Here is a 27,065-nt window from a genome sequence, read left to right as displayed (position 1 = left end):
AATTATTTACCTGGCATTTTCTTATTATATCACACAATTATAACTTCCAGTGTGCACCAAGCGTCCTCAAGCTCTTAAAACGCGTGTCAGCTTTGATAAATTCTGGATAAAGTTTGAGATAAAGTGGCAAAACATCAATGTCGGCATTCCCCGTAGATCATTTCTCCCATTTTCGGCTTTCCCCGCAGTCCGGGGCAACGCCGAAAAAGTCACTTCTTTGATATTTTTAGTTTGTGCGCTTAACGGTATGCGAATTCATCAAATGCGCCTGGTATGTTTGAAAGGCAAAAGACTGGCCTCTCGAATGACGCCAACAAGAATAGCTTATGTTGTATACCTTGCGTGCTACGGGCGTCAGAAAAAAAGTATTCGGCGTTCCCCCAACTTCCCCTAGTGATCTCAAAGTAAGCCTTCTAGAGGACGGCGGGATGCATCAAACCGGCGAAATTGGGTGTCAAACGAAAGAAGAGAATCTGAGGATTCCGAAAATATGCTCAAAACAAAGATCAAGGTCAAGGTCACGCCCAAAATTGACCTCAAAGGTTGCACTTTTTCGTACATCTTGCGTGCTAACTTCCAAAATGTTTTGAATTGTTTTGATGCTTATCAGTCAGTTCCCTATTTGTGGTTCATCTTACGATACAAGGCTGCTCAAAGGTCAAGGTCACAGAAGAGTATCCTTGCTAGAGGCTATTTCACTGATTCAAGTTAGTAATAATAAATAAGACAATTTTGCCATCTGGAAGCTCTAAATGGAGGCTTAGAGGAAAATAGATGCCAGATTCGTGATCAGCGGGTACATATTCATCATAAAAGACCTTTCATGTGTCAAGGTCAACCAAAGGTCATTCGAGGTCACATGAGGTCAACATAAAATTTGACCTTTTCCAAACAAAATATATATCATTCGACGCGGCTTGACAAGGCAAATGCGATGGTATGTACCACTGCCGTGGCTCTAGGACCATTTTTGTCGAAGTTATTTGCGAAAAACTAAAACCACATATCGGGGTCGTTGACCTGACCTCTGACCTCAGGTCACCCAAACTATTTTACTATTTTTCTCTAGGTCAAACGCTACACAACCGTGCTCTTAATTTGTCTTTATCTCTAAAACTCTATTTTTAGCAGCTAGGTATTTGAAGTTCGCGTCTGTGACGCCGAAGTTTGCCGTGCAGGGGTCTAGAAAAATCGACCTTGTGACGTCATCAAGGGGGCTAGGTCCAAATTTTTCACTTCAGAAGATGTCAAATTGATGGGAGAAAAGGTACTGAAAGTTTCGCTTTCCTATCCCTAGGCGTTCGGGAGGCGGGAGCTATTTCAAATATTCGCCAGGGGGGGGGGGGTGAAAAACGCCCCCCCCCGGGCCCGCGAGGGTTAAAAGGCCATCGAACGATTTCGATTAATAAAATTGCATCATTGGCATGAGCTCACCATCAACTTCCGAATGGTATTTCAAATTTATTTTATGGATGAAATGACTTTCCTACGAACTGCGCAGTGTGCATATAAGGCATTATTCAGCACCGGAGAGTGTGCCCACCTCTCTGCCTTATTACACCCCCCCCCCCCCTTTCTAGTTTTTTATCGATTATTCCAAAAGCGGCCGCAGGTAGAGGCGCCAAGGTAGAGCCACCGTTGAACGTCGCACCCAGTGAAGGTCACCTTATGTGATCCCAGCCCAATGCCACGTCAAACCGACTTTGTGACCTCACACCAATAAAAAGGAACTGCTCGCCAAATGAACGATTGCTCTTGAAGGTCCTATGCTCTTGATAATACTTACTGTTCCTAATTCCTATACGCATTACGCGCATGTCACTGTGATTGCTGGTAAATGAGGCAAGGTCATTCCACATTGAGAAAATCGTTAAACCAGCCAAAAAGTGTTGTTCCTACATCCGAGAGCGTTTTCGATCAATGAATCAATTTAATCAATTAACCCGCGCCGGGCCGGGGGGCGGCCCGGCCCGGCCGCGCCGGGCCGGGCCGGAGGGAACACCCCCTCCCTGCGGTTTTTCGCAGATATCTCAAAAACTGTTCGTGCATCTTTTCCGCACATGTTATGAAAATTTCAGACCCAGGTCACCTTAGGTCAGGTCACCAGGTCACGCCAAGTGACCTCACCTCAGAAAAATAAGAATGCTCGTCATAGCTAAACCGATTGATCGATTGTCTTAATAAAACTTTCAGCGATTGATAAGAGCAACATTATCTTTAAAATGTTGATCTCGGAATTTTGATATCGGTGACCTAAGGTCAGGTCAATTTTGTGACCTCTCCATTATAAGTCAATGTGAGAAAATTGAAAAGCGTCTGCTTTGCACGAACGCTATTCTAGACACTCTCAAACATCGAGATGTAGGTAAAATTGACACACTGAGCCGTAAAATGGCAAATGTGACCCCTCGTTATGTCCCCGATGTCATCTCAGGTCACGAACAGAATCTAACAGTTTTTCGTTAATAACTTCTGATAGAGACGTGCTAGAGCGCTGAAAACGCCTTAGATGTGTTCGGCTCGACGTTGCGGATCGACTGATATGCAACATGACCTTTTCCGGTCGGGTCATGACCTTGACCTGAGGTCAAATTTTCAAGTTGACTTTTCAAGGTCAAATTATAGTTCATTCGACGCGTCTCGACGAGAGGAACACGATGGTGGCAAAAGTAATGTCATGGCTCTTTTGAGTCAAAAGTTATTGCCGAAAAAACGTTTTTCGTAAAAACGGCTATTTTTGGAGTTTTTGCCCTCTGGAGGCTAAACCGTTGACCTGAGGTCAAATCTGAGAACATTATTCATAAGTGTCTCTGTAAAAGGGCTATCGAATGCGCTTTTCCGCGGCACTGTAGCTCTATCGGTTCCCGAGATAGCCGTTGGCAGTTTCCAAAATGTTGAAATAGTCAACATTTTACCTTTGGTGACCTCTGGTGACCTGACCTTTGACCTGACCCAAAAAATGACAGGAGTGTTTTCGTCTTTATTTTGGACGGTCTTTCGATTGTCGCTTACCGCGTGTCGCTACGTGGCCCAGAAGCCGAGTTAGAGGCCGGGGGGGTGTTCGGACACCTCCCCCCCCCCCGGCCCGGCGCGTAATCTCAGAGCACCGGCCCGGCGCGGGTTAATTTACCCGGCTGCTTCAAGTGAACACATTCAATGTGAATGCCGATAAACACTGGGACATTTAATCTAAATAAAGCTGAATTGGGCACCAGGCACTTAACTAACCACAAAACTTAACTAGTTTATGATAAAAAACGCTTTTAGTATTTTCCCATTCAGACACCCTGAGTAAATCGAACTCAAAATCAACCTTTCCAAAATCAACCACAATAGTTAATCAGGGCATATTTTAAGGCACTTACTGCGTCCCATTTTGGGACGCATCCCCCTCGTCTTGGGACGTAGCCCCGGCTAATTTGACCCACTGCGTCCCTGCCCTGTCCGGTTCCCCGACCTGTGCCCTGCTGTCTGCCCTGACCTGTACCCGGCCTTCCCTCTAAAATGTCCTGTGCCATGCCTTGCAGCCTGCCGTGTCCTACTTTCTGCCTTCCTCAGTGCCCTACTCTGTTCCTTGCCCTGTGCCCTTAGTCGTAGCAGTGCCCTCTGCTCAACTTGGGGACGCAGTAAAAATTTGTTAAAATATGCCCTGTAGTTAATTGAGCTCTTCGATGTGAATGAATCATCAATTATTCGCCGTAGTGTTTTATCGGTTATATCGCCTTGGTTTTATCCAAAGAAGTTGGAGTGATACCCCGTTCACCTATGTAGATGTGCTCGAAAGCTGAGTTGGCCTACGTTACGTTATTTTGAAGTTTTCGGTAACCCGTAGCTGTCAGTACCGTTTCGTAGCGTAATTGGGAAGTTTCGGTAGCGCAGTACGGAAAATAATAGAATAACGTAGGAACTACGAAATGGACTCCGTAGTAATTACAGGTCAGCTGTATTTGTATGAGGTACATAATTTTTTTCAGTTTACTCATATCGTCACCAGACCTCCGCCCGTTTACACGGATGTGAGACGCCTGCTATATGAATACCACTGTCTTTCTTCCGGCCGGACCGACACCGGGGATTTCCCACTGGGGAGTCCCAGGGAATTCCCTGTCGGAAGTCCAGCGCATCTAGCGAGTGGCGCTTAGGCACCGCCGCACCAACGATGCTGCAAAGTAGAGGTGGCAAAAGATGAAAATTTTGGGAACCAGACTCGAACCAGACCCGGCTGGACATTTCTGGAACCAGTCAGACCCGGTCTTAGTTGGAATCGGAACCAGTTGGACCCGTTCCCCAAAAGTCAATTAATACAAACTACTTGTAGGTATCATTAGTTGCATCAAGTAAAACAGTCTATTTCCCACTGGGAATACTCACGAGCTATTGTGTGCAAAGAAAGTAGAAACATTCACTTCATTCACTTCATATTTTGCAATAATGTGTAGTGTGCAATATGTATAGTTTATGGAAGGACCCGGTTGGACCCGTCAGAAAATTTCCAGGAACCGGTCTGGACCCATATGGGTCCAGACTGGTTCTTTGGACCGGGTCCTCGGGTCCACATTTTGCCACCTCTACTGCAAAGCCGGCGATCATTGTGCGCAGTATTTGGCTTACTAGAGACTAACCGTTTCCACTGGGTAGTGGATGATGACATATTACATAACGTAGTACGATAAAATAATTTGCTGCGTTAATTAACAAATACCGTAATTCAGTAACGTAGCAATATATAACGTATCGTAATTCGGTATCGTAGTTTTGGCAAAAAAGCAAACGTAGCGTAACGTAGTGCGTAACGTAGCGTAGCGCAGGCCAACTCTGCTCGAAAGTCGCCATCACACAGAGATCATATGCCGGTCGACACTGGCGCGTCCTCGGTCAACTGTCGCCGCCGCCGCCTGCGCCCCCAGTTCCCAGACAGACGTCATTGACCTTCAGACTGGGCCCCGGCGCGCAGACACCCTCCCCTCCCCCTCCCCCCCCCCCCCCCCCCCCCCCGCGCGGCGGCTGGAGGCCGGTCGGTCAGTGACCCCGATTTTTTGCGCCCGGTCGCGTTCTCTCCTGTTTCGCCGAATGTCTGGCTGGCACGTCCGCTGCGCGCCAGACCGCGTCTGCCAGCCGGCTGGCGGCATTGTTGGCTCTCTCTCCCTCTCTCCCTCACTCTCTCTATTTCTCTCTCCCTCTCTCCCTCTCCATTTCGTAGAGCATCCGGGAGCAGACGCGACGTTCCTGGCCCACGGCGTTTTTCTTCTGCCGCTCTCGCAGTTCAGCTGGCTGGGTCGGGTCCGGGGTCGCCCCGAGAGCTCTGCCAGGCTTCTAGACCATTCCGAAAGGAACGCGGACTTGCCAATGTAGGCTTGCCTTACCTTTGTTGCCGCTGACTGCAAAGCGAATTAATTACTAAACATATATCCACGTACACACGCACACAAAAATGAAAATGGATGGATATACTATACCTGGATATACCTGGCCAGTGTGAGTCCGGGACCGGCCATGCGACTCAATTCAATGCAACCTCCATGCCAGGTCTCAAATTCCCACCTTATAGAGCACGCATGGATCGGCCCATTTCTGTAGTGCCTAGTGGGTCGCACACCGATGAGGGCAGCGACCCCTGGTCAAAAGGTCATTACCCCGTGAGGGTGGGATGGCCGTCAGCAGTTCGGGATGGCTTACCATCAGCCGGTTCGGTCACCCATCGTCAGGGTTCCCCGGGCGACCAGGCCAAATGGTTCTGCCGTAATTTAGTAAAACCAGTATAACGCCTTTTGGGGCGACTAACGGAGCGAGCGAGAGGGTGGGCCTTGCACGTGCGAAATTGCGAGGGGTACCTCCAACTGACTTGTGCACGGCACCCTACTAACCGGTCTCTAGCGATGTGCCAAATTTGGGCACAATCGGCCCAGCCGTTCTCGAGATCTGGAAGCGGCACCCTGCACGTGCGCACGTGCAAAATAGGTCCCAACTGACTTGTGCACGGCACCCTACTAACCGGTCCCTAACTGTGTGCCAAATTTGAGCGCAATCGGTCCAGCCGTTCTCGAGATCTGGAATCGACCCCTGCACGTGCGCACGTGCAGCAGCACCCCAACTCTGGCACATGGATATGCAGTGCCTAGTGGGTGCCTACCTACATGCCAACTTTGAGCGCAATCGGCCAAGTAGTTACCGAGATATTGCTACAATTACAAAACTGACACCTCTTCGTTTTGCACGTGGCACGTGCATAAGGGGTCATCCACATGCATCGGGAATAGTCCAATACTTGGTAGAAGGAATGAAGCTACCCTACAAAATTTACCGCATGTAAATCGGTCAAGTGGTTGCTGAGATATAAGCCTCGCAAAAGCGTCCGCACGGCCGGCCGGCCGGCCGGCCGCTCATACTCAGAAATTTCCGTTAATCTAAGGAAAGACTACGCTCGCTTCGCTCGCTCCGTAATGAGACCTTTCGAAATGCATGGATTAGAGACTAGAGTGAAGTCTTTGTGATAGTTAAACACATGCTTGTCTTGTGGGGTACTATAGGTACTGAGATATTCTAACCAGACCTGTGCATGGGTCTGAGTGATGGATCCATGATCTCAGTGGATCTTGAAGCAAACTCCTACCGGATCCAGCGTTAAAAATATCCTGGATCTATGATCTCATAGGATCTGATGATGAACCAAGAACATGGATCTATGATCTGAGTGGATCCCACCATGCACAACATTTGAAACCAGGTTTTCAAGTGTTTCTTTGCCAATAGGTGCCACAAAACTATGGATTGGGACGTCCAATCACATAAAATCACTAAAACAGAAAGTTTTTGGGTTGCAACAAGATACTCGAGGGCAGCGCTTTTCGAGGAGCGCTGTGGCCCGAAGGTTCGGACTTTGAATTATGAAAAACGCCCGCCCGCCGCAAAACGCAAACACCGCAAAACGCGCAAAACGCACGCCCGAAACGCCAACGCAAACGTCGCAAAAAATAGACAAACGCCCGCCCGCCGCAAACCACAAATAAAAAAAACGCAAAAACGCCGCAAAACAATAAAACCGCCCGCATCGCACGCACGCTAACCGCCAACCGAAAACGCCTAAAAATCGTCTGCACCCGCCGCCAAAAGCAAACACCGCAAAAAAAAACGAAAAAGCGGCCGCCAACCGCAAACAAATTTAACACCACAAACGACAAAAAAAAACGCCCGCATCGCCCGCCCGCATCGCCCGCCGTTTACGGTTCTAGCGGTCTTTAGGGGGAAATCCCGGCAGGCGGCTATTTTTTTGTTGGTAAATCTGGCCTCAGGACCCGTGGGCCGTGGGATCAGATCCCAGATCCATTTTCTCGGATCCGGGCACCTGTCTCATTCTAACCACCGTACCGTTGACGTCACGATCTGACCTCAGATGATACAACAGTCGGAGGAAACGTCAAACGAGACAAATTTGAAGAAAGTCGCCCATTAATATTGTTTTACGTATTTTACTCTCGTATACCGATCTTTCAAGCCACGATGACGATTCTTCAAATATCACAGAAGAATTCGGAATGCGTCTTTTTTTGCTAGTTTTACATCATACCTACATCTTTTCCTCACATTTACCTTGCACCTTATGTGGAAAAACGAATTAAGAATCCATACAAATCGGCGGCGCCTGGGGGATGTCCAAATACCTACCCGTTGAATCGTCCATTGCCTTTTGCTCATGCATGCGTAAAATGCTAACAATTATCTTTATAATAATTTAACATTTACCCCCGCCGTTCACGAGTGACGAGTGTCACCAGCCAGGTGTGCATGAGTATCCCGCTGGGTGTCGAGCTCCACTTTCCTGTGAAGCGAGCGTCACCGGGGTGAGTCGAGAGCGCCGGCCCCAGTCTCTCCTACAGCGGAGGATCTCACCTTGTCCGTCGAAACCGGCGGAAAATTCCGGTAATGTTTCGTCAGTGCGGCTGGGGGGCGGCGGCTCAGCTACGTGTGCCCCCGGAGACGGCGGCGCGCGCCCCGTCTCCGCGGCGCCGGTGAATGGGGTCGGGGCGTCTGGCGGGGCGGGGAGCGGGGCGGCGCGGTCGTCTGCCAGGCGCGGGCCGGTCGGCCGGTCGGCCAGTCTGCTCGAAGCGCCGGTGGTGCGCGGTCGGTGTGCGTGGACCTGTGATGTGCGCTGGGGTGCCGAGTGAGGGGCCGGTGGACGTGGATAGCGGAGCGTGTGACGGCGCGCTCCCTGGATGGACGGGGCGCGGTCGGCCCCAGCGGGTGGCGCCGGGCCCTGCCCCGCTTCCAAAGCACCTCTACCGGGCTCGTCCTGCGGTCTCAGCTTGAGCTGGTGAGAGTACAGTGATTGGTGACGGCTGACGCCGTCAAAGGGCTGCTTAGAGGACAAAATATCCTATTGATTTCCGTGCCTCCAAAGATTTTGCTACACAAAGGTAACTCGTACCAATTGGTAGCAAGTGCGTAGCTGCCGGCTGGGTTCGTTGGAATGCGTAGCTGGGGCACTGGGAATTTTGTCGCGTCGTTTCAAATTCCATTTTGGGTGGTCCAATTCTAGATATTTTATATTTCTTAGGAAATAGACGACGATATGTAACGTCCCAAATTTTCATGGTTCTATTTTGTCGTATTGACTGAAAAGCTCGTAATACGGTGAAATTGATCAATTGCGTTCAAGCTCTTAAAACAGTAAAAAAAAAAGATAATCGTGTACATTATGCTCAGTACGAAAAGGAACTATTTTGACGGTCATTGTGTCACTGCTGCGGTCGCAGGGGTTGCACATGTCGCACTTAAGCTGGTTTTGAGGCTGGTTGTTGATCACTTGGTTCCCGGGAGAGTTGCACCACAATAAGTTTACTTTAGTTTGGCTAGTTTCTGTTTGGATGGTATTGGACAAGTCACTGGAGCGCATTTAAATTGTTTTTGACTTTTTACTTTTTAAAAGCGTTTTGGTTTATCGTGCTGTGTAGGTATTATCTGACATCATGGGTCGTATAATGTTGCCCGAGCTCTACCTGTGATTCAGGTGTTATGAAATAAGTCCCATGGCGTTGCATGGAATGCATGGTTTTAGTTTCCCAAAATCAGGTACCTATTAGAGCCATTCCGATGATTTGTGACAAGTGAATAAGCTTTATAAGTGTTATAGGCGTGGGACCGCCAAAAGAACCGAGCTGCATCTGGTCGGCGTAGTAGTCTCTGATACCGGGTTCTACCGATCCCGGGGATGGTTGTTCCATGACTGAATGCTCCGAGTTATACCTAAGGTGTTCAGCTTCTACTTATATTGGACAGCCTATTTTCTAGGTTTGAAAAATGCTTTACACTCTGCACTGGGGACAAGGTGACTAATTATTGGTCAAAATTAAGAGCTGCAAACTGTCCGCTTGCATTTACAATGCAAAGTAATGGACAGGTAAATTCGCTACGTCCATGATTTGAGCCATCCCGGGCCATATCAGCAGGGGTATTCATTTTCCAGGTGTTGAGGCTGGTGGTGTTGTTGGCACAGGTATCCAGGAATGACATGGTGTTCAGGATTTCATGTGGTGTTGATTGATTCGATATAGCTTCGAAAAGTTTCTTTTCATCCGAATGGCGGACCCTCTGTCGCGCTATTCAGGATTTCAGATTTTTTGTAGGAAAACGTCACTGAGTTTTCTAATATCGTAATTCAGGTATTCGCCGGGCTATGATCGTAATCTTATTCACTCGCGGGCCGTACGTCCTGTTCGGTGTCCCCTCCCCCCCCCCCCCGAGCGCGAATTTTCGTGATTTTTCCGTGATTCAATCATTTCATTCATTGGCATGACCTGTTTGGTCTCAGCGAATGTAGGTATCTGTGAAATGTGAACTGCGTTCTGTTCATTTGTGGAGATGCCAGTCTCCAGACGGAGCAGTTTGACATGTGGCAACGCCCGGCCGGTGTTTTCGGCGGCATTCCGCCGCGTTTCGCAAGTCGGGCGGTGTTATTCTGGGGTTCACCGACCGATCGCAGCGCTCCCCGGCCCTCCGCTCGATCGCCGCCGATTCCCAATCTCCGCGACTGGCCGGCCGTCCGCCTCCGCCGCTCTCCCTCCGTCTGGCCGCCTCCGCCGCTCTCTCTCTCCGTCTGCGGTCTGGCTGCCTCCGCCGCTCTCTCTCCGTCTGGGCCGGCCGCCAGTCAGCTGATTCCGCGCCGGCCTTGCCTCGGGCCGGCTCGAATGAATGAACACGGCCGCTAGATGGCTCTAGCGGCGGGCGGGGGCGCTGGCGAGCCGCGATCCGTCGGGCCGAGCTCCGAGAGGCCGGCAGGATCAGCGTCCAGCCCTGGCAGGTCACAAAAGTTTCCATGGATCCCTTGTTTCCAATAGAAATAACTATCGGTTCTGCGGTCTGGCATTACGGACCCAGTGGCACGGAGCTACGGTCGGAAAAACCCGGCACCGGGGCCGAACAGCGCCCGCTCCTTTACGGGCCGGCAGGTAATGGCAGGCTGGCCGGGCCACATCCTGTATGATGAAACAGGGAGCTCGGACGGCGGCGTGCCTTTGTCCCTGGACCGGTGACGCTGGTGACGTCGCTCCCCGGCCCGGAGGGCGCCACCGAAAGGTCACATCACAGCCCACCCGGCCGTGCCTCACGACCGCGCCAGTTCGGAAGTTTCGCTCGATTTGTAACTTAGTGGAATCGTTTATTATGGACGCAGCAAAGAATGCTTGCACCACACCTCATGTTTTTATATAAGCGTTAAATCATGATGAAATGTGCAAGAACGGTAAAAAGTTCAGTTGGGTTTTACATGCATGACTTGCTGCATGTGTTATCGGATTATTGAAGTGGAATGCATGTGGAATGTGCCTTCGTTGATGTGCGGGTGTTCGGTTACTGGCCGCCACTGCAGGCGCCGATACAGGCCACGGCAGTGACGGCGGACTCGGCTCACGGCTGTGGCTGGCTGCGGCGGTGACGTGCTGCTCTCCGGCCTCTGTCGACTGTGGACGGGTCGCAGCCTTGTTGTCGGTCTTTGTTGGTTTTTACCGGCGTGGCCCCGCGACTGGTCGGCGCCGGCTGGCCCCGTTCGACCGGCTCCAGCCGCCGCCTTTGTGATCGCTGTGCGGCGTTTTTGGCCGAGGACTTTGTTGGGCGTTGTGTGCCTGTTTTTCGTCTCGGCTGGCTGGCAGCGCGGCGCACGGCGCGGTAAACACGCGCTCAGTGGCCCTGGGCCGTCTCGGCCACAGTTTGACACGCGGCGCGGCGGCGAGGTCGGACGGCCCGGCAACAGACGGCCGCCGCCCGGGGCGACATCTCTCGGCCGGCGCGCCAACCACGGCCGGCCGCCGGTGCCGAATTCCGGGCCAGCCGGCCGACAGCACGGCCCGGAGGAGCCGTCTGGCCCGCTCAGCCTGTTGCCAAGAGGATGTGGTGGTATCGGCTGCTGACTTTTTAAGGAGGTCTTGTTCTGGTGAGGCCGCGCGGCGGGCCTGTTTTTGCCGAAATGTGTGGCTCCGCTGTGTGGGCTGCTCTTTGTTGGCTTGGTCTGCTAATGCGCTGAGAGGTTCTTTAAAAACAACTATTCACCGTTTGCAGGGATGCGCCATCAGTGATGCTGTGGAAAACCCACCCGGTACACAAATGTGCTTTGTTTGTAGAGCGGAGTGACTGAGTCAGTTGTTTCTGACGAGGCCCCAGTTCCATCTTTGTGAGTCCCTCCCCTCCCTCCCCTGCCCCGCCCGCTCGGCGCCGGCCGGCCGGACCGGCCGCACCCCAACCTCAGCTGATCTGACTCACCCCCAGTCCCCCGCGGCTGAATCAGCTGATTGCAGTGAATCAGCTGACGCGGCCCGACCGAGATCGATCGCGGCCGGCCGGCCGGCGGGCAGGGGTGGGCCTTTGTGCCGGTCCGGCCCGGTCCGCGGGTAGTGCCGCCGGCCGCGACCGCGCGGAGGGGGCTCGGCCGCTCAGTCCGCCGCGCGGCGCCGCTCGGACCACTTCCGCTGCCGCCGCTGTCGGCTGTTCCCCTTCGACTGTCGGCATGTTAGTGTTGTGTGTTTTGTAAGCCGGGGACTTCAACACGGACATCTGAAGACGCCCGTCAGCACCAGCACCTCTCCGGCGGTCTCGCGAGCTACTCGGGTGCTTCTGACTCGATTATAGAGTAGTCAGGTACCTGAAGTAGCGCGCGAGGCGGCCGGGCCTCTTCGAGCGGCGGCGCCACGTGCCCCATCAGCTGAGCGCCGCCACCCGGCGCGCCGCACCCGTAAAAGGCTCTGGCGACCAGCTGAGTCACGGTGACGTCAGGCGGCGCCGCGGCGCGGCCGACACCCACGTGAGCGGCGGCGGCGGCGGCGGCGGCGGCCGGGCCGGCTGATAATAGAGCGGGCCGCGCCGGCCGGACGGCCACGTCAGAGCCGGCCTAGGTGGCGCGCGCGGCGGGGCGGCGCCGCCCGCCCGCCCGCCGCCGCCGGCCCGCCGCAGTCGGCGACCATGGAGCGGTGACGACGGGCGCCCGCGGCACGGGGCGATCGACGACGGCGCAAGAACCGGCGCATGGCGTTCATTGTACTTCATCAGGTGCTCTGGTGACCTTTAACCCGGCATCTGACGGAGTGCAAACGAATTGCCTGCGCATATACTCCGGCTTCGTCGGCGGGCAGGGCTGGTGTGCGCCCCGCGGTGATCTCATCAATCAGTGATTGCTGACGTGTCCTAGCGCAGTGCGAACTGTGTGTGTGTGTTTGTGTGTGGTGGACTAGCCAGTGGTATATCTAGACCTGGATTGTGGTAGGTCGTTGGACATCGCGCCTGGACATGCGTGTTTGGGATTGGTGGGCGATTTGTAGTGCCTGTTTTTTTTTTTACAGTTTTTTTTACAGTGAGTGACCCGACGGGCTGGACCGAATCGGGCTCCGTACCCGTCTGTACTCCCTGTCTGTTATGCAGCTAGCATTTTTAATCTAAATGACAATCGAGGCGGACCGATTTTCAGGTGCTGCTTGATATGCCGATGTCAGCCCTTGCGGTCTGCTGCTGACGTGTTAGCCGCCGATCAGACTGTTTCCGGACTGACCCGGGTTGCTACTTGGTCCTCACTCCTCAGAAGGCCCTCGTAGGGTGTGGAGATCTTCTAGGTCATCAATGCCGGCCTCTTGCTCGGAGACTCAAGACTGAAATACTTTATGCGGATCGGTCTAGCTCTTGGTTTCTAATGCGGATACAGCCTTGCGCTCACTTCTCTTCAAGAAAACTTTCCGATGTCGAGTTCCCCCTGAGGGACCGGCCCGGAGCCGTGTCCCCTGAGTGTCTGTCCCGGTGCTGGGCTCCCTGACCGCGGCGCTGAGCAGTGAGCTGTGCTGAGCCTCTGAGCAGTGAGCTGTGCTGGGCCCTCGGCCGGCGCGCTGAGCCGCCCAACCGGACGCTGCCGGTCGGGCTTTCCACTGGCGGCCGCATTCCGCGAATGCCGCGCTGACGTCAGCCGCGGCCGGCGCTCGATCGTCAGCCGGCGGTCACGTGACCGGCGTCAGCTGACTGCGGTGATGGCGGCCCGGGCTGGCCCAGCTCGCCCACGAGCTCCCCCGGCCCGTGCTGAAGGTCCTTCCCGTTGGCCGGGCGAACCTGGTGGCTCTCTGCCCTTCACTGAGGGCCTGGCGGTCAAATAGGAAATTAACAGATATCTTGCGGATCTCACAGCACCGTTCGCATGGCCTGCCCTGAATTGGAGTAGAAGCAGCAGACCGGTATTAAAAACTAAGGAGAAACTGACGTACTACCAAAAGTTAGGAGCTACCATGCGATAAGACATGATAATGCCATCAATTTTATGAAACTTAGGTATTGTGTACAAATGCGATGAGGCTCGAAAAAGTACCAAATACCAAATGCTGTAAGAAGTAGGTATTTCATATTGGTATTTGAAAAACACAATTTCGGCATGCGATTGCCATTGTTAATCCATACAATAAGTTCTAAGCGTACGCCTCCAGAGTCCAGGGAATGTATTCACCTGGCTCCATTTTTAGACGGCCTCAAATGACATCGACGGATGCGGTGCCGGGTGCGCACCTTGCATTTCATCAGCCGGCCGGCCGGCGGCCGTCCATTCACCGGGTGCCGCGAACGCTCCAGACGTGTGTGACGTCACGCGTCGGACCCGGCCGGCAGGGGTCACCGGGAGGTCAGCCGGCGCCGCCCGCCGCGGTCCCACTTTCACGCGACAAGGACGCCAGCCGCCAGCTGCCGCCGCCGACCCGCAACCGGGGCCGCCTCGTGGCGGCGAACGTTTGGGCAGTGCGGGGCCGGACGCTGCCAAAGACATTTCAATAAGGAACTTAATCCTCTCTGAAACCAAGAAGGCCACTTGCCGGTCTTGTTGCTGAAAAATTATTATCGTGCCGCTCAATAATCGGTAACGATATTATTCGAACGCTTATATTTTCACAAGTTACGCCAAAACACTGCAGTGATTTTTAGCTGCACTATCGGCACTGCGCTAATTTTTTTTTAGGTTATCTCAACTCTCAAGTCGCTCTACGAAATTTAATGTAATTATCGGAGATTATGTTATTGATTCCAGCGGCTTTATCAGGGCTTTGAAAATGGAAAGGGATCGGCTCGTTTTGGCTGTTGCTGGATTGCTTGGGCTTTGCTGATTCTAAGGATCTGCATGAAACCTCTATTTGCTGGCGCGATGACTTTGATTTAAGGTGGCCGTCCACTGGTAAGGCGCATATTCAGGGCGCAATCGTTCAGCGCCTAGCGCGCGCTGAAAAGCGCAATTATTTCAACTCGTCAGCGCGTAATTCGGCGCCGACCAGCCGACGAATAATCAGCTGTCTGCGCTTCATCGCGCGTTCGGCGCTGAACCGCAGTCAGCGCGCAGCCCATAGGCTCCATCCAATGTTAAATTCAGCGCGTTAATGTGCGTGCCTAACCAGTGGACGGCGGCCTTTATTTATCAGCATTCACGATCACATACACGCGCACGCACACATGGACGCACATACACCCGTACGAACGGAGGCGGTCGGGGTCGTTCCACCGCCGGTGCCGCTCAGGCCCTGTGCTTGCGCGATTGTTCCAGTTGCACCGCTTAATTTGGCGTCATAGCTGATTGTTCTAGTTGTACCGTGTAGTCGTTTAGTTGTCACTAATTGTAAATAAATGAATAAATAAATAAATAAATAAATAAGCCTTAAATTAGCCAATGGCTCAGCAGTCAGCTTTATAGGTGCATTGATTTGCAAATGAAAATATATTCAAGAAGTTGATATTGAGCGGTAAAAGTTCCGGCTGGCAAATGGATGGGATTTATGAGGGCCACTTTTTGAAAATTTGGCAATTTTTGGATGAATGACTTTGGATTGGTGTCTCAACCACCTCCTACCTACCTCCAAATTTGTCTAATAAAAAGTAGCATTTCTGAGTTGTTAAGGCTCGGCATTTTACGGCTGCTATCACTTATCAGCTAAAACTGCTGGCAAAATTACCCCAAAAAAAACATGAAGCTGAAGGTTTCATGTCAAGGTTAAGGTAGTAATGGCAAGGAGTACCCAATAGCCGTCTCATATGCTCAAATTATTTGGTTTTGATTCAAAGACGGTACACTACATAACTCGTTGTTGGTGTTCCCTACAAAAAAATCCGAGGCGCTCCGTTCGGGGGGGGGGGGGCAGATTTGGCCCCTCGTCTTACGTCTAACTTCCGAACGGATGGTTGTAGAAAGAGTGGGAAAACGACAATCGAAAGCTTTCAACAAGGCGGACCTTGGAGCACGAAAGTTTTTGCCTAATAGGTTACATGTCAAGTCAAGGTCAGGTCCAGGGTAAAACCACAAGTTCTCACATTACCGGCTTGGAGCCCAGTTGACGAAGAATGGACTGAAATTGATCACCCAAAACGCGCTCTTGGGCTACCAAGGCAAGACGCATTGCATGTAATGTCATTCAAAGATCAAGGTCAGGTCAGGTCACCAAAGAAGCAAAGACGCACTGTTGAATAGGATACGTGTGACAAATGTTTTATGAATTATTGTCATAGAACTCAATAGGCATACCACTGAACTCTATAATGAGGCATACTCAGGTAGTGATTGGACCATATTTGGATGAAATGCAGGTCAAAATCAGATCAATGTCGTGTCAAGTGAGGCCAATTTTTAAGGTTGGTTGTTTAGACAAAAACCAAATGTGTATTTGGCGCAGGTTTTTTCACGACAAATCGAATGGTGCTATTTTTTGTATTATTGTGCAAGGCTTAGAACTCAAAATTGAAAATAATCTATTCCTTGAAAACTTTGTGCGTCATGACGTAACTAAAATTTGAATACCGACTTTAACAAGGTATTCAATTACAGTTATATGCCTTCGATGTTGGACCGATTCTTCTTGAAATTGGGATAGAAGTGCACAGGCTATACCTACTTATCTTATGCACAATACGTTCTTGTAAACTCAAAATTTTGGGATTTAATTTTAATTTTTCCGTAAGTAATATTTTTTTCATGTGTCAAAATAAAAAAAACTAAAAAATGATCCATTTCAAGGACAAAGTCGAATATCGTATATTAGGTACCTCCATATTTTTGTTGCGTCTTAGGATTCCTTAAAAACCAACGTTGTTGGAGGCATTTTATGTTGTGCAGTTTTATAGCAAAAATGGCGTGACACTCACTAAAACGCCATTAAAAAAGATATGGCCGATTTCGCTAAAAAGTCAGGGAATATGTCACATTGATGTATGATAAGGTGCTGTGAGTTTGACGTTAGCTTAGCGCGTTTAGAATCTATTGGCGAAACACGGGACGAGGGAGATTCTCCCCCCCCCCCTCTCCCACAGGGCGGCCTGGTATGGTTTAATTTAATTAAGCAATAGGGACCAGCAATATTAAGCAATTTAGTAAGTAAAAAATTGTATTTTTGTTACACTGAAAAGAGCACTAAATAGATCCAGATGTATATTGCATAAGTGGGCCTCGGGCCCTGTGCCGGAGTGGGCTGCAGTGGGTCTCAGTGGGCCCTGTGCCGGAGTGGGCTGCAGTGGGCCCGGGCCCTGAGCCCAGCGAGCAGCTGCTGCAGGCGGCGCCCGGGCGTCCTTGGGCGCCTGTTTGCCGCCCGGCCCGGCGCGGTCGGGGCGCCGGCGTGGTCTGCAGCGGTGAGCGCGGTGCCGGCGGGCGCGGCCGGCCGGCCGGCTCCCGGTGCACTGCAGCCGGCCGGCCGGCCCTTCCTCGAAGCCATTGGCACGGGGCCGACATTCCTGGGGCCACTGGCTGCCAGGCGGGCCGCCGCCACCACCGCCGCCGGCGCTGGTGACGCATTGTGCCACAGCCGGCAGCAGCAACTCGAAACGATCCGAGTGGCTTCTTTAGCGTGAGGCCACCGGTATCTTAGGTCATTGTCGAGTGTCGATATAAGTATTCAACCGGCTCTGATAAGAACACGACGCATGCCTTCAACGCCGCTTTTATACGAGTCTCCCTAGGATGCCCGTCGCTTGGCAGACGTGTGAATGTTTTTTCTCCAATAAAGCACACATTAGTTAGAGACGCTAAGAAAATGGAAATCAAAGCAAGCTTTCAATAAGTTCAAGATCACGAATTTGGGATAGGTGGCAAAATTTGCGATAAATGGTTAAGTTTGAACTTCTGTACTACGCCACGAATAAATAATATACTTAATACGTAATGATTTCTAAGCTGACAACTAACACGTTGGCGTACCTGCGTAAGGTAACAGCGCTAGGTAAATGCGATTGCAATTTTCCCTCAGAATAAGTTCAACATGGATCTTGCGGCTTGCTATGGAAGTGGTAGTTGAAAGTTCCATTGTTGCTCATGATTCATGAGCCATCCCTTTAGATAAAAAAGTATTCCTAGATGCATATCAACGCTTTATTTTTTTTTTTTCTTTAACCCCCTGAACTGTCCTCTCGTGAATTTCCGACAACTTGCTAGAAGTTTTCAAAAAAGAGACAGTCACTCGATTTTTTCTCAAGTTTGTCTGCCTTGGTAGATCAAGCAATGCCAGAACAAGCCTCCAAGCACACATTTGATCATGGTCGGATGATTGGACATTTTTTACGGGGTCTTTCGTACTTCCCGAAAATTTATGAGGGAACAGAAGTGGGGTTTGAAAAAATGCGTTTAGGTATATGGGAAACGCTGTTCACTGTTCATAAAATCTTTACTATTTAAAACACCCGTTTATTTTTTTTTAAGTACAGCCTAATTTAAACAGCGAAATAAGAGCACACTTTAACATCCAATTTAATGCCTGCTATTAACGTTGGTGTGTTATAAAGCTGTCGATCAAGACGTTACCCGATCAGTGGTAAGGCGCACCTTTGGGGGCGTCGGGTAAAAGCCTTTTGACGCTCATCACCGAACTACTCGGAATAAAATATTTTTACAGCTTTTTCTGGAAACAGAAATTAGTCTCAAACAGTGACTGAAGTACATACCTAAAAGTGCAAGCTAACGGTTATACTGCACGACAGGGGATAGTTTTTTTTTGTGCTGCTGGATGCTGGTAGCTACGATATCTTGTCTGATCCAAATAAAATAAAATAAAATAGCCGAGCATATTGCGAATATCCTCGTGCCGCCAATTGTGGCAAAAATTCCGCCCTCGTTATCCATTATCGCTACCTATCTGAAATTGGAATATATCAATCTCGAAACATTCTTGACAATGCCACCGCTGTTTTGGGAGACAAAGCCAGAAATACCAAAAACATAAACTCTCATAATACTCAAATTGAACTCAGAGCTAAGACGAAAGCCAAATTATCGAGAAGCTCTCGGCATTGTGTCACTTTGATCGCCCTGTCTGCTGTGCCGCCGTGACGTGGCACTGACCCGCCGTCACGTCGGCCGCCGCCGTGACGTGGCCGTCCGATGGCGCGATGACGTGTCCCGGCGGCTGGCGCGTCGTACTGACGCCGCCGGCGGCCGATGACGGCCGGGCGGCGCCATGAGCGTCATTCCGGCGGCAGCGTCCAACTTCCGGCACGGACGGCACGGGCGGCACGGACAGCACGGACGGCGGTCCAGACGTGCAGCCTCTATCCAGGGTTGTGCTTGACTCATGAGTCGAGTCAGAAATTTGACTCAACTCTGACTCAAATGAGTCAGATTTGAGTCGAGTCGGATAAAATGTTGAGCTGTTGAGTTGAGTCAGAGTTGAGTCGGACAAAAATATTAAGGCGTTGAGTTGAGTCGGAGTTGAGTCAGTAAAATAACTTTTGACATTGAGTTGAGTCAAACATTTAGGAACATGAGTCAGCTGACTCAACTTTCTAGAAACAAGCTTTTAATCCCCCCCCCCGTTTAACAACTTCGCCCTGGCCCTGCTGCCGGATTTTTTTTTTCACCCCCGCCCCCGCTCAACAACTTTTTTATCTGAGTCAATTTTGAGTCAACTCACTTGACTCAGCAAAAAATTTGAGTCAAGTTTGAGTCGACTCATATTTTCATTGAGCCGCTTGAGTCATGAGTCGAGTCAAGGGAAAAAATCAGCTCCTTGTTTGAGTCAGAGTTGAGTCAGGGCTTTCTGAAGTTGATTGCTGAGTCGAGTCGGCAATTTTTTTTGAGTCGAGCACAACCCTGCCTCTATCCCGACCTCCCTCTCCCTCCCCCTCTGTCTCTGCCTCTCTCCGTCACCCCCTCCATCTTCTCTCTCTCTCTCTCTCTCTCTCTCTCTCTCTCTCTCTCTCTCTCTCTCTCTCTCTCTCTCTCTCTCTCTCTCTCTCTCTCTCTCCTCTCCCCACATCTTCATAGTATCTTAAATTTTTATTTTTTCTTTGCATTTGTCGGTTCTTGGTTCATACCAATAAATACCCCGATAGACCATAGTTCTATGCTCCATCTTCCATCCCCCTTTGCTTACTGAAATAGGGAACAACTTATGTGATGTGGTCACATAGTAAATATCTTGCTAGGATAACTATGATCTGGTAAAACGTTGGCTGCTGTGTGATCCAGTGAAATCATAGACCCTCACTTAAGCATTTCTTTTTTCAGCATATAAATCCTAAAGATTAACTTGTTTTAACTCACAAAGGTTCTGTTCAAGCAGTTCTATGTGATCGCACGACGCACGTCATAGTTCATAGTTTTGTGGCACTTATTGACTTAGAAAGACTTGCAGACGTGGTTTCAAATGTTGCGCATGGTAGGATCAGATCAGATCATTGACCCATGTCCTTGATTTATCGTCAGATCAATATGAGATTAATTCATAGATCTAGGCCGGGATACTTTTTTCACGCGGGGTCCGGTGAGTTTATAGACCCTAATTTACAGCTTGCTTTGAGATCCACTGAGCTCATAGATCCATCACTCATCCATGCTCATTGCGCATCGCACAATTCACATATATGTCACCTCGACATAAGTTAATTCCGAGTTATTTACATGGAAGAAAAGTGCCAAAAACAAATACAGGATGTAGTTGCATACGTGTCCAATGCTGCCTTTCTGGATCCACGAGTATAGGCTATAGCAGATTTGAACAATGAACAAGACGGCAGCCAGACAGTCGGCAGGTGATCAGCTGGGCTGGGCGGCCGTGTCTCGGCAGCCCAGCCTGTCTGTGCCCGGCGCGGTCCACGCTGCACAGTGTGAACTGCACAGTGTGCACACTGCACACTGCACAGTGCACGGAGCATGGAGCCACCGCCGGCGGCGAGGTCGTCCGGCCGACCGACCGGCAGGCGGCAGCCCGGCCCGTTAGCTGCCGCGCGGCCGTGACGTCAGCACCGGGGGGGGGGGGGGGGCACCTGGTGGGCGATAGCGCCGTGCCGTGCTGTGATGTGACCGCTGTTCCGTGCTGTGACCGTTGTTCCACGTTGTTCCGTGCTGTGACCACTGTTATGCCGTGCCGTGTTGTGACCGTTGTTACGTACTGTTCCGTGCTGTGACCTTTGTTATGTCGTGCCCTGTTGTGAGTGTGACCGTTGTTACGTGCTGTTCCGTGCTGTGACCGTTGTTATGCCACGCCGTGACCGTGGCCACCGCTCCGTTCCGTGCTACATTGGTACCGTTATTCCAGTCACCCAAGCAACTTCATCACTTATCAATATTTATGTGTACTTCCACACCCATAATTACGCCTTGTAATCCTTTAGTTCACATCTCTTTTATGTCTTCGAATCAAGGTCGTCGGTTCCCGCCCTGGTGGTTCGCCTCCCGAGCACCCCGTCCGTGTGGTATATAAATATTCCCTTGTAGTCGCAGCCGCACTGCTTTGGCAGGACTCCTGCGGTGGGGCAGGGATCGACTGATCACCAGCAGAAACAAGACGGCAAACAAGTTGGCCGGGCGGGGTCCGACCTGTGCCGTCTCCCCAGCCCATACCTACCGAGCTACTGACAAACACAGCTGCGGCGCGGCCCCGCGCCACTTCGGTGTGACGCCACCCCTGCGGTAGCGGCGGCGCTGCCAAGCTCGCAGAAAGGAGTCCCATAGAGCTGGGAAAACCCGGCACGGCTGCGGAGAAAAGCCCACAGAGCTGGGAAAACCCAACAGGGGCCGCGCCGGCTCTGGGGAGAGGGGAGACAGAGACGCAAAGAGAGGAAACGCGCCGGGTTGGTGTAACCGGGAACACACGGCGCTGGTGTAACTGGGAACACACGGCGCTGGTGTAACCGTGAACCGCCGCGCTGGTGTAACCGGGAACACACGGCGCTGGTGTAACCGGGAGCACACGGCGCTGGTGCAGCCGGGAGCACACGGCGCTGGTGCAGCCGGGAACACACGGCGCTGGTGTAACCGGGAACACGCGGCGCCGGCGTCCCAGCCGCGGCCGGTAGAGGTGTTGTGTGGTGGGGTTCACTCCGTTTCTGCTGCAAGCCCGGCCGTTCCGAGACCGCTCCCCGGCTCACCCCGGTTTCTACCCCGACCCCGACCCCCCCCCCCCTCTGCTGGGGGCAGATCGTGGGAATGAGACAAAGAGCCGCCAGCTGGCAATCAGGGCCGCCGGATGAGCGGAGCAGCGGGGGGAGCTGCAACCCTGCCGGGGGTGTGCAATGTGCATTGTAAATGCGTCATAGTTGCAATTCTCTCTCCTCCCCTCGGGACCCCTCTCCCTCTCCCCTTTGTCCCTTCCTCCGCTTCTCGCGTCCATCTCTCCCGTTCCCTACGTAACTTTCATTGAGATTTGAGACAAAGTCGTGCGATTTTGAAGCGTGCTTTGCTTTGGTAGGTAGGTACTCGTTTCGCCATCACTTTCAACTGGCCGCATCAGTTTCTAGATGCTTCTGACCGCAGCAACCTGAGCGCGCTAATGATACCGTATCATACTCGCGTAGTCGCATGCTTAATTGCAAGAGACGTTTGAAAAATAAATGAGCTTCACATTTCTTGGTATGCCAGCAATTTATTAAAAATCTAAGAACAAACGTATCGCTTTGGTGAGATGAGCCCCGGTGAAAGCCGGACGCCCGGTGTTCTCTTAATCCGTCGCCAATATAGTCATCTAGAGCGATCGATCATATAAGTATCGGATTCCGCAGATAGGGTACCTATCTCAGTTGTCTGGAGATGTGATCAGCCGCCCGGGGTCTGCGTCACGGGACGGGCGGCTGGGACGTGACGGAGTCTATCAGCTGACGGCCGGGCCAGTGACGTCACCAAACCGCTGAGCGGCCGCGTCACATACAGCGCCGGATGACGTCAGCGGTCACACACACACTGACAAATATTAACTCACGGCGTGTTAAACCGGTATCCACACTCAGTGCGTAATGCCGGCATCTCGGTGATCTGAGCTAGCCGACGGTCAAAGCCGACCCATCTTTTGGTGAAACCATAGAGATCTTAGGTGAAACCGCACTTGATGAATCTGGGCCCAGGGAGGTGCAATAGAGGCAGGGGGAGCACCTGAGCAGGAAGTGTCAGTGTAGTGTGTTCGTCCAGCGAGGGGTCCCCACTCCCCACATCAAACACACCATACAGTAAACACATCCGCTGTATTGTGGCCACGATGTGATGTTCTCATAGCGGACATATGTATGCACAGAGTCGGACGCCCCAGCGCACATGGATCGGCTCAGGAGCGTCATCGACACCAAACAAACGCGGAAAGATACCGGCAGCCCACGCCCCACGGGCAGCCGTGAGCCATCAGGCACAACGGATTTAGGATAAATATGGATGGCAAAAACGAACACGCAACGATGTTGATGATGAACCTCGTGAAATCTCTGATTGGTTGGCGGAATATCAATGTAATTAGTAACAATTTAATTAGTTCTAGCGCCCTACGAAAAAAAGCGAGATCCGTGTGTTGAAGAAACTGGAACGCTCGAAGCCATAGTCCAACGCCTTACAACATCAGCTGTGTCTCCTACATAACACATCAACATGTCAGAGCCGCGGCGACAACACATGGTTCGCTGGGACAGGCGAATGATCCACGACGATCCAACAAATCTCAATGGATAAGACCGCTGGCGCTCCAAGTGAGGGGTCCGACAAAGCGCCTTCAAACAGATGAAACAGTTCTGAACGGACACTAAGCCGCTCGCGCAGAGGTTCAATCCCACAACTTCATGCAACTACACGTTACACAGCTTGAGCATGTGTACTCGTATGTACACAAAACATACATTAACACATTACACATCCGATAGCAGCATCAATTCAAAGGATGCGCCTCACAAATCTCAGCAAACAACTGGGCCTCCTTAGCCTTACGGATACTGGGTGCCCTACACCGAGCGACAAAACATAAGAGAATGTTTAAAACAAAACACAATATACCCAATGGATCATTCACGTCAACCTTGAAAAATAAAACAAAAATAAATAAAACACCGAAAGAAAGAGTAAAACAGGTTTTGATCCAAAATTAAACATGATTTCAAGCAAGCTAGGACTAAAACCATCAGGAGCCCGGAGCGCACCACCGTGCGGCCATCTTGCTCTAAACTGCAGCCCCGCTGGATGAGCTGAGAATGTTCTGAAGCCGCCATTGTCAGTGACCACATTGTCCGCGTCACACACCGTGACCCGTGACCGTGACCTGGCGGTCGGCCGCCGGACAGACAGCTCAGGAGGCCTTGCTCTGCTCCGAGGACTGGAACGGCTTCCAGGTGAGACACTTGGGATCGATCTCCTTGTGGTCGGGACCGCGACGGCGCCGCTTCTCCTCAAAGTCCTCAAATATGTCCTGGGAGCGAGACAGAGAACACCATTAGAGTATAACAGGTCCGGGACAGATGTGTAGGCAAATGTATGACCGATGCATGTCGAGCGAGGTTAACGGGTACGAAACAGCGATACGAACGAAAACACAACACAGAGGGGAAGAGGAAAGCAGGGCCTCGGCTAACATGTTAACTACTGGGGCAAATGCCCCAGTAGAGTCGAGGAATGCCCCAGTAGTGGTCAGCCTTTGCCCAACCTCCACAAAATGAGAATATATCAATATTAACGTACATTCTATCATTCGGGAGCGGTTGAAGACGTTTGTGGCAAGAAATCAGAGGCGGTGGAAGAGGGAGTGCACGGTGTGCAGCTGCACCCTCAATATCCATCCAAAAACATAGGCGTGCATTGGCAAACATATCTTTTTGCACCCCATAATCCATCTTCGTTCGAAAGAGCGTCAAGAATAATGACGAAATTACTTCGGCCACTTTTTTGGTCATGGGTCAAAGGTCAGGTCATAGTGAAGGCCAAATTACGCCGATTTTCAGGTCGAATATCAACAGTAAACAAGATGCAGACGCATAACTCGGGAACCAATTAGAGCTATAGCACCGCGGAAAAGCGCATTTGATTGCCATATTAGCATGCTTTCTGTTTATTTCTCTTAGATTTGACCTAACGTCAACGGTTTTGCCTGCAAGGGGCAAAAACTACAAAAATAGACGATTTTTTCGGGAACAGTTTTTCTGCCAAAACTTTTGACTCATGCCTTGCACGAGCTTTCTTTTACCGACATCGTATTCCTCTCGTCAAGACGCATCAAATTAACTGCAATTTGACATTGAAGGTCAACTTGAAAATTCGACCTAAGGTCAAGGTCATAATCTGACCGGAAATTGTCATGTTACATATCAGTCGATCTGCATCTTAGAGCCAAACACAACTAAGGCATTTTCATCGCTCTAGCATGCCTCTTTCAAAAGTTATTCGCGAAAAACTGTTAGATACCATTCGTGAACTGAGATGACCTCAGGGGCGTAAACAAGGGTCACGGGTGCTATTTTCATGTTCAGTGTGTCAAAGTCACGTACAGTGTTTTATAGTGTTTAGAATAACTTTCGTCCAAAAGAGGTGGATTTGAATTCTCTCCCATTGACTTCTAATAGAGGTCGCAAAATTGAGCTGACCTTAGGTCACCGATATGAAAATTCCGAGATATAAATTTTGTGCATGCTGTTGCCCTTATCAATCGCTGAAAGTTTCAAAGCGATCGGTCACTCGGTGTAGCTACGGCAACATTTTATGAGGTGAGGTCACTTGAAGTGACCTGGTGACCTGATCTTGAATGACCTTGGTCTGAAATTTTTACAACACGTGTAGAATTGATGGATGCTGGAGCGCCGCCGTTTCGGAGATATCCACGAAAAACCGCAGGAAAAACCGCAAATGCCCCCCCCCCCCAGCAGGGCGCCAACCACACTTTGACGATTTGCCCCAGTAGTCAAAATTCCTTAGCCGAGGCCCTGGAGGAAAGAGTGCATGAGAACGAGAGAGAGAGAGCGAGAGAGAGCGAGAGAGAGAGAGAGAGAGAGAGAGAGAGAGAGAGAGAGAGAGAGAGAGAGAGAGAGAGAGAGAGAGAGAGAGAGAGAGAGAGAGAGAGAGAGAGAGAGAAGCTACCAGTTTTACACAGAGAAAGAAGAGAAAGAGGCACAAAGAAAGAGGCACACAGGGACAGCGATGCAGACAAACGCACGGACTTTTGACACAGAGGTCAGTGGTGCTATATAATCGCGAAAGACGTGAAGCCAACATATCTGTATCTCCTTTTTTGGCGATGGAGGGGCCCGAAATTGGGGACACCTTGGGGTTACGGCCGCCACGGGGAACACACTGGAGCGGGGCGTCTCGACCGGCCTCGAGAATACGAGCACGGCATACCACAATCGAGGAAACCACGCGGATCAAGCAGCCAACAATGGAGGCTCATTACACATCCAGAACTTCTTGCGGCCATTTTTTTTCCTTCAGACAGGTGGTGGAACAACTAACGACCATGTCAGCGCGGTTCAGCCATCCAGCTAGCACTCTCAGTTCGGGTCAGAAGCCGGGCGACATCCGGACGACGAGGCCAGTTCCCCCCCCCCCCCCCCCCTGTCGTCAGTGGTAGGCTCAGCGGGTCTCGGAGCTATTCACTAACGAGCCACCTCAGTGAGCGGACCAATAACGGCCTACGGCTGCGGTCTGTGCGGGCCCACCGAGCAGCTCGAGAGGGGCGCCGGCGTCTTCACGGCGGTGGGAGGGGAGCAGTCTCCCTCTCTGTCTGTGGCCGTGGCGGCTCTCCTCCGTACATCTCCGTACTTTATAATGCATAGTTATCACTTCAGCTCCCCTCGCCGACCACCTACCCAGGGCTTACCACCCCTCCGCCCGCGGCATTACTACCTGCCCTTTCTGAGAGCTCTGTATATAAAGAACGATGACAGAACACAAAAGCTTTTTCGAACGATTGACTGCTTTAAATTTTCTGCTTTTAAGGAAATTTCCGAAAAAAAACATCAATTTGAACATAATTAATGCATGTCTTCACGTGCAGTGTGGCTAAATTCATTTTACGTTAAGGGGAAGATGTAGAAAAAAGGCCGGAAAGGATGTCGTTATTTTCATAAAACTTGACTTCGACCCTTTTTAAGCACCGTTTTCATATCTTGATATGTCATGAGAAAATGATGTAGAAATATTAAATACTGATAAAATTTTGAAGGCATTCTGATATTCGGGATATCAAATGAGGTTTTTAAGTCGGGTCATAACTCATACTAGTACATTTAAACATTTTAGTTATTCGAATGGTTGTCTTGGCGTCTTGGGAGATTGCGAGGTTCGTGTTTCTTTTGCTCCTAGACGTTTGGGTTCGAGGTTATATCATAGTGTAATAAATAAATACCACTAACCCTACCAGTTA

The 27,065-nt window shown here is 51.0% G+C and overlaps 1 protein-coding gene across 1 annotated transcript in view; it reads right to left on the bottom strand.

Moving 5' to 3' along the window:
- Window positions 1-22,901: 22,901 nt before the first annotated feature.
- The window catches only part of LOC122373820 (histone acetyltransferase KAT7-like), a 50,444-nt gene continuing 46,280 nt past the window's right edge, over window positions 22,902-27,065 (bottom strand). The window contains exon 4 of the mRNA XM_043352189.1: window positions 22,902-24,122. Within this exon, the coding sequence (XP_043208124.1) occupies window positions 24,003-24,122 (120 nt within the window). The 3' untranslated portion in view covers window positions 22,902-24,002. The remainder of the gene's footprint in view (window positions 24,123-27,065) is intronic.

Source organism: Amphibalanus amphitrite, unplaced genomic scaffold (assembly GCF_019059575.1).
Source record: "Amphibalanus amphitrite isolate SeventyFive unplaced genomic scaffold, NRLGWU_Aamphi_draft 001557F_arrow, whole genome shotgun sequence".
NCBI classification, from domain to species: Eukaryota; Metazoa; Arthropoda; class Thecostraca; order Balanomorpha; family Balanidae; genus Amphibalanus; species Amphibalanus amphitrite.
This window is presented reverse-complemented; position numbering and strand designations above follow the sequence as displayed.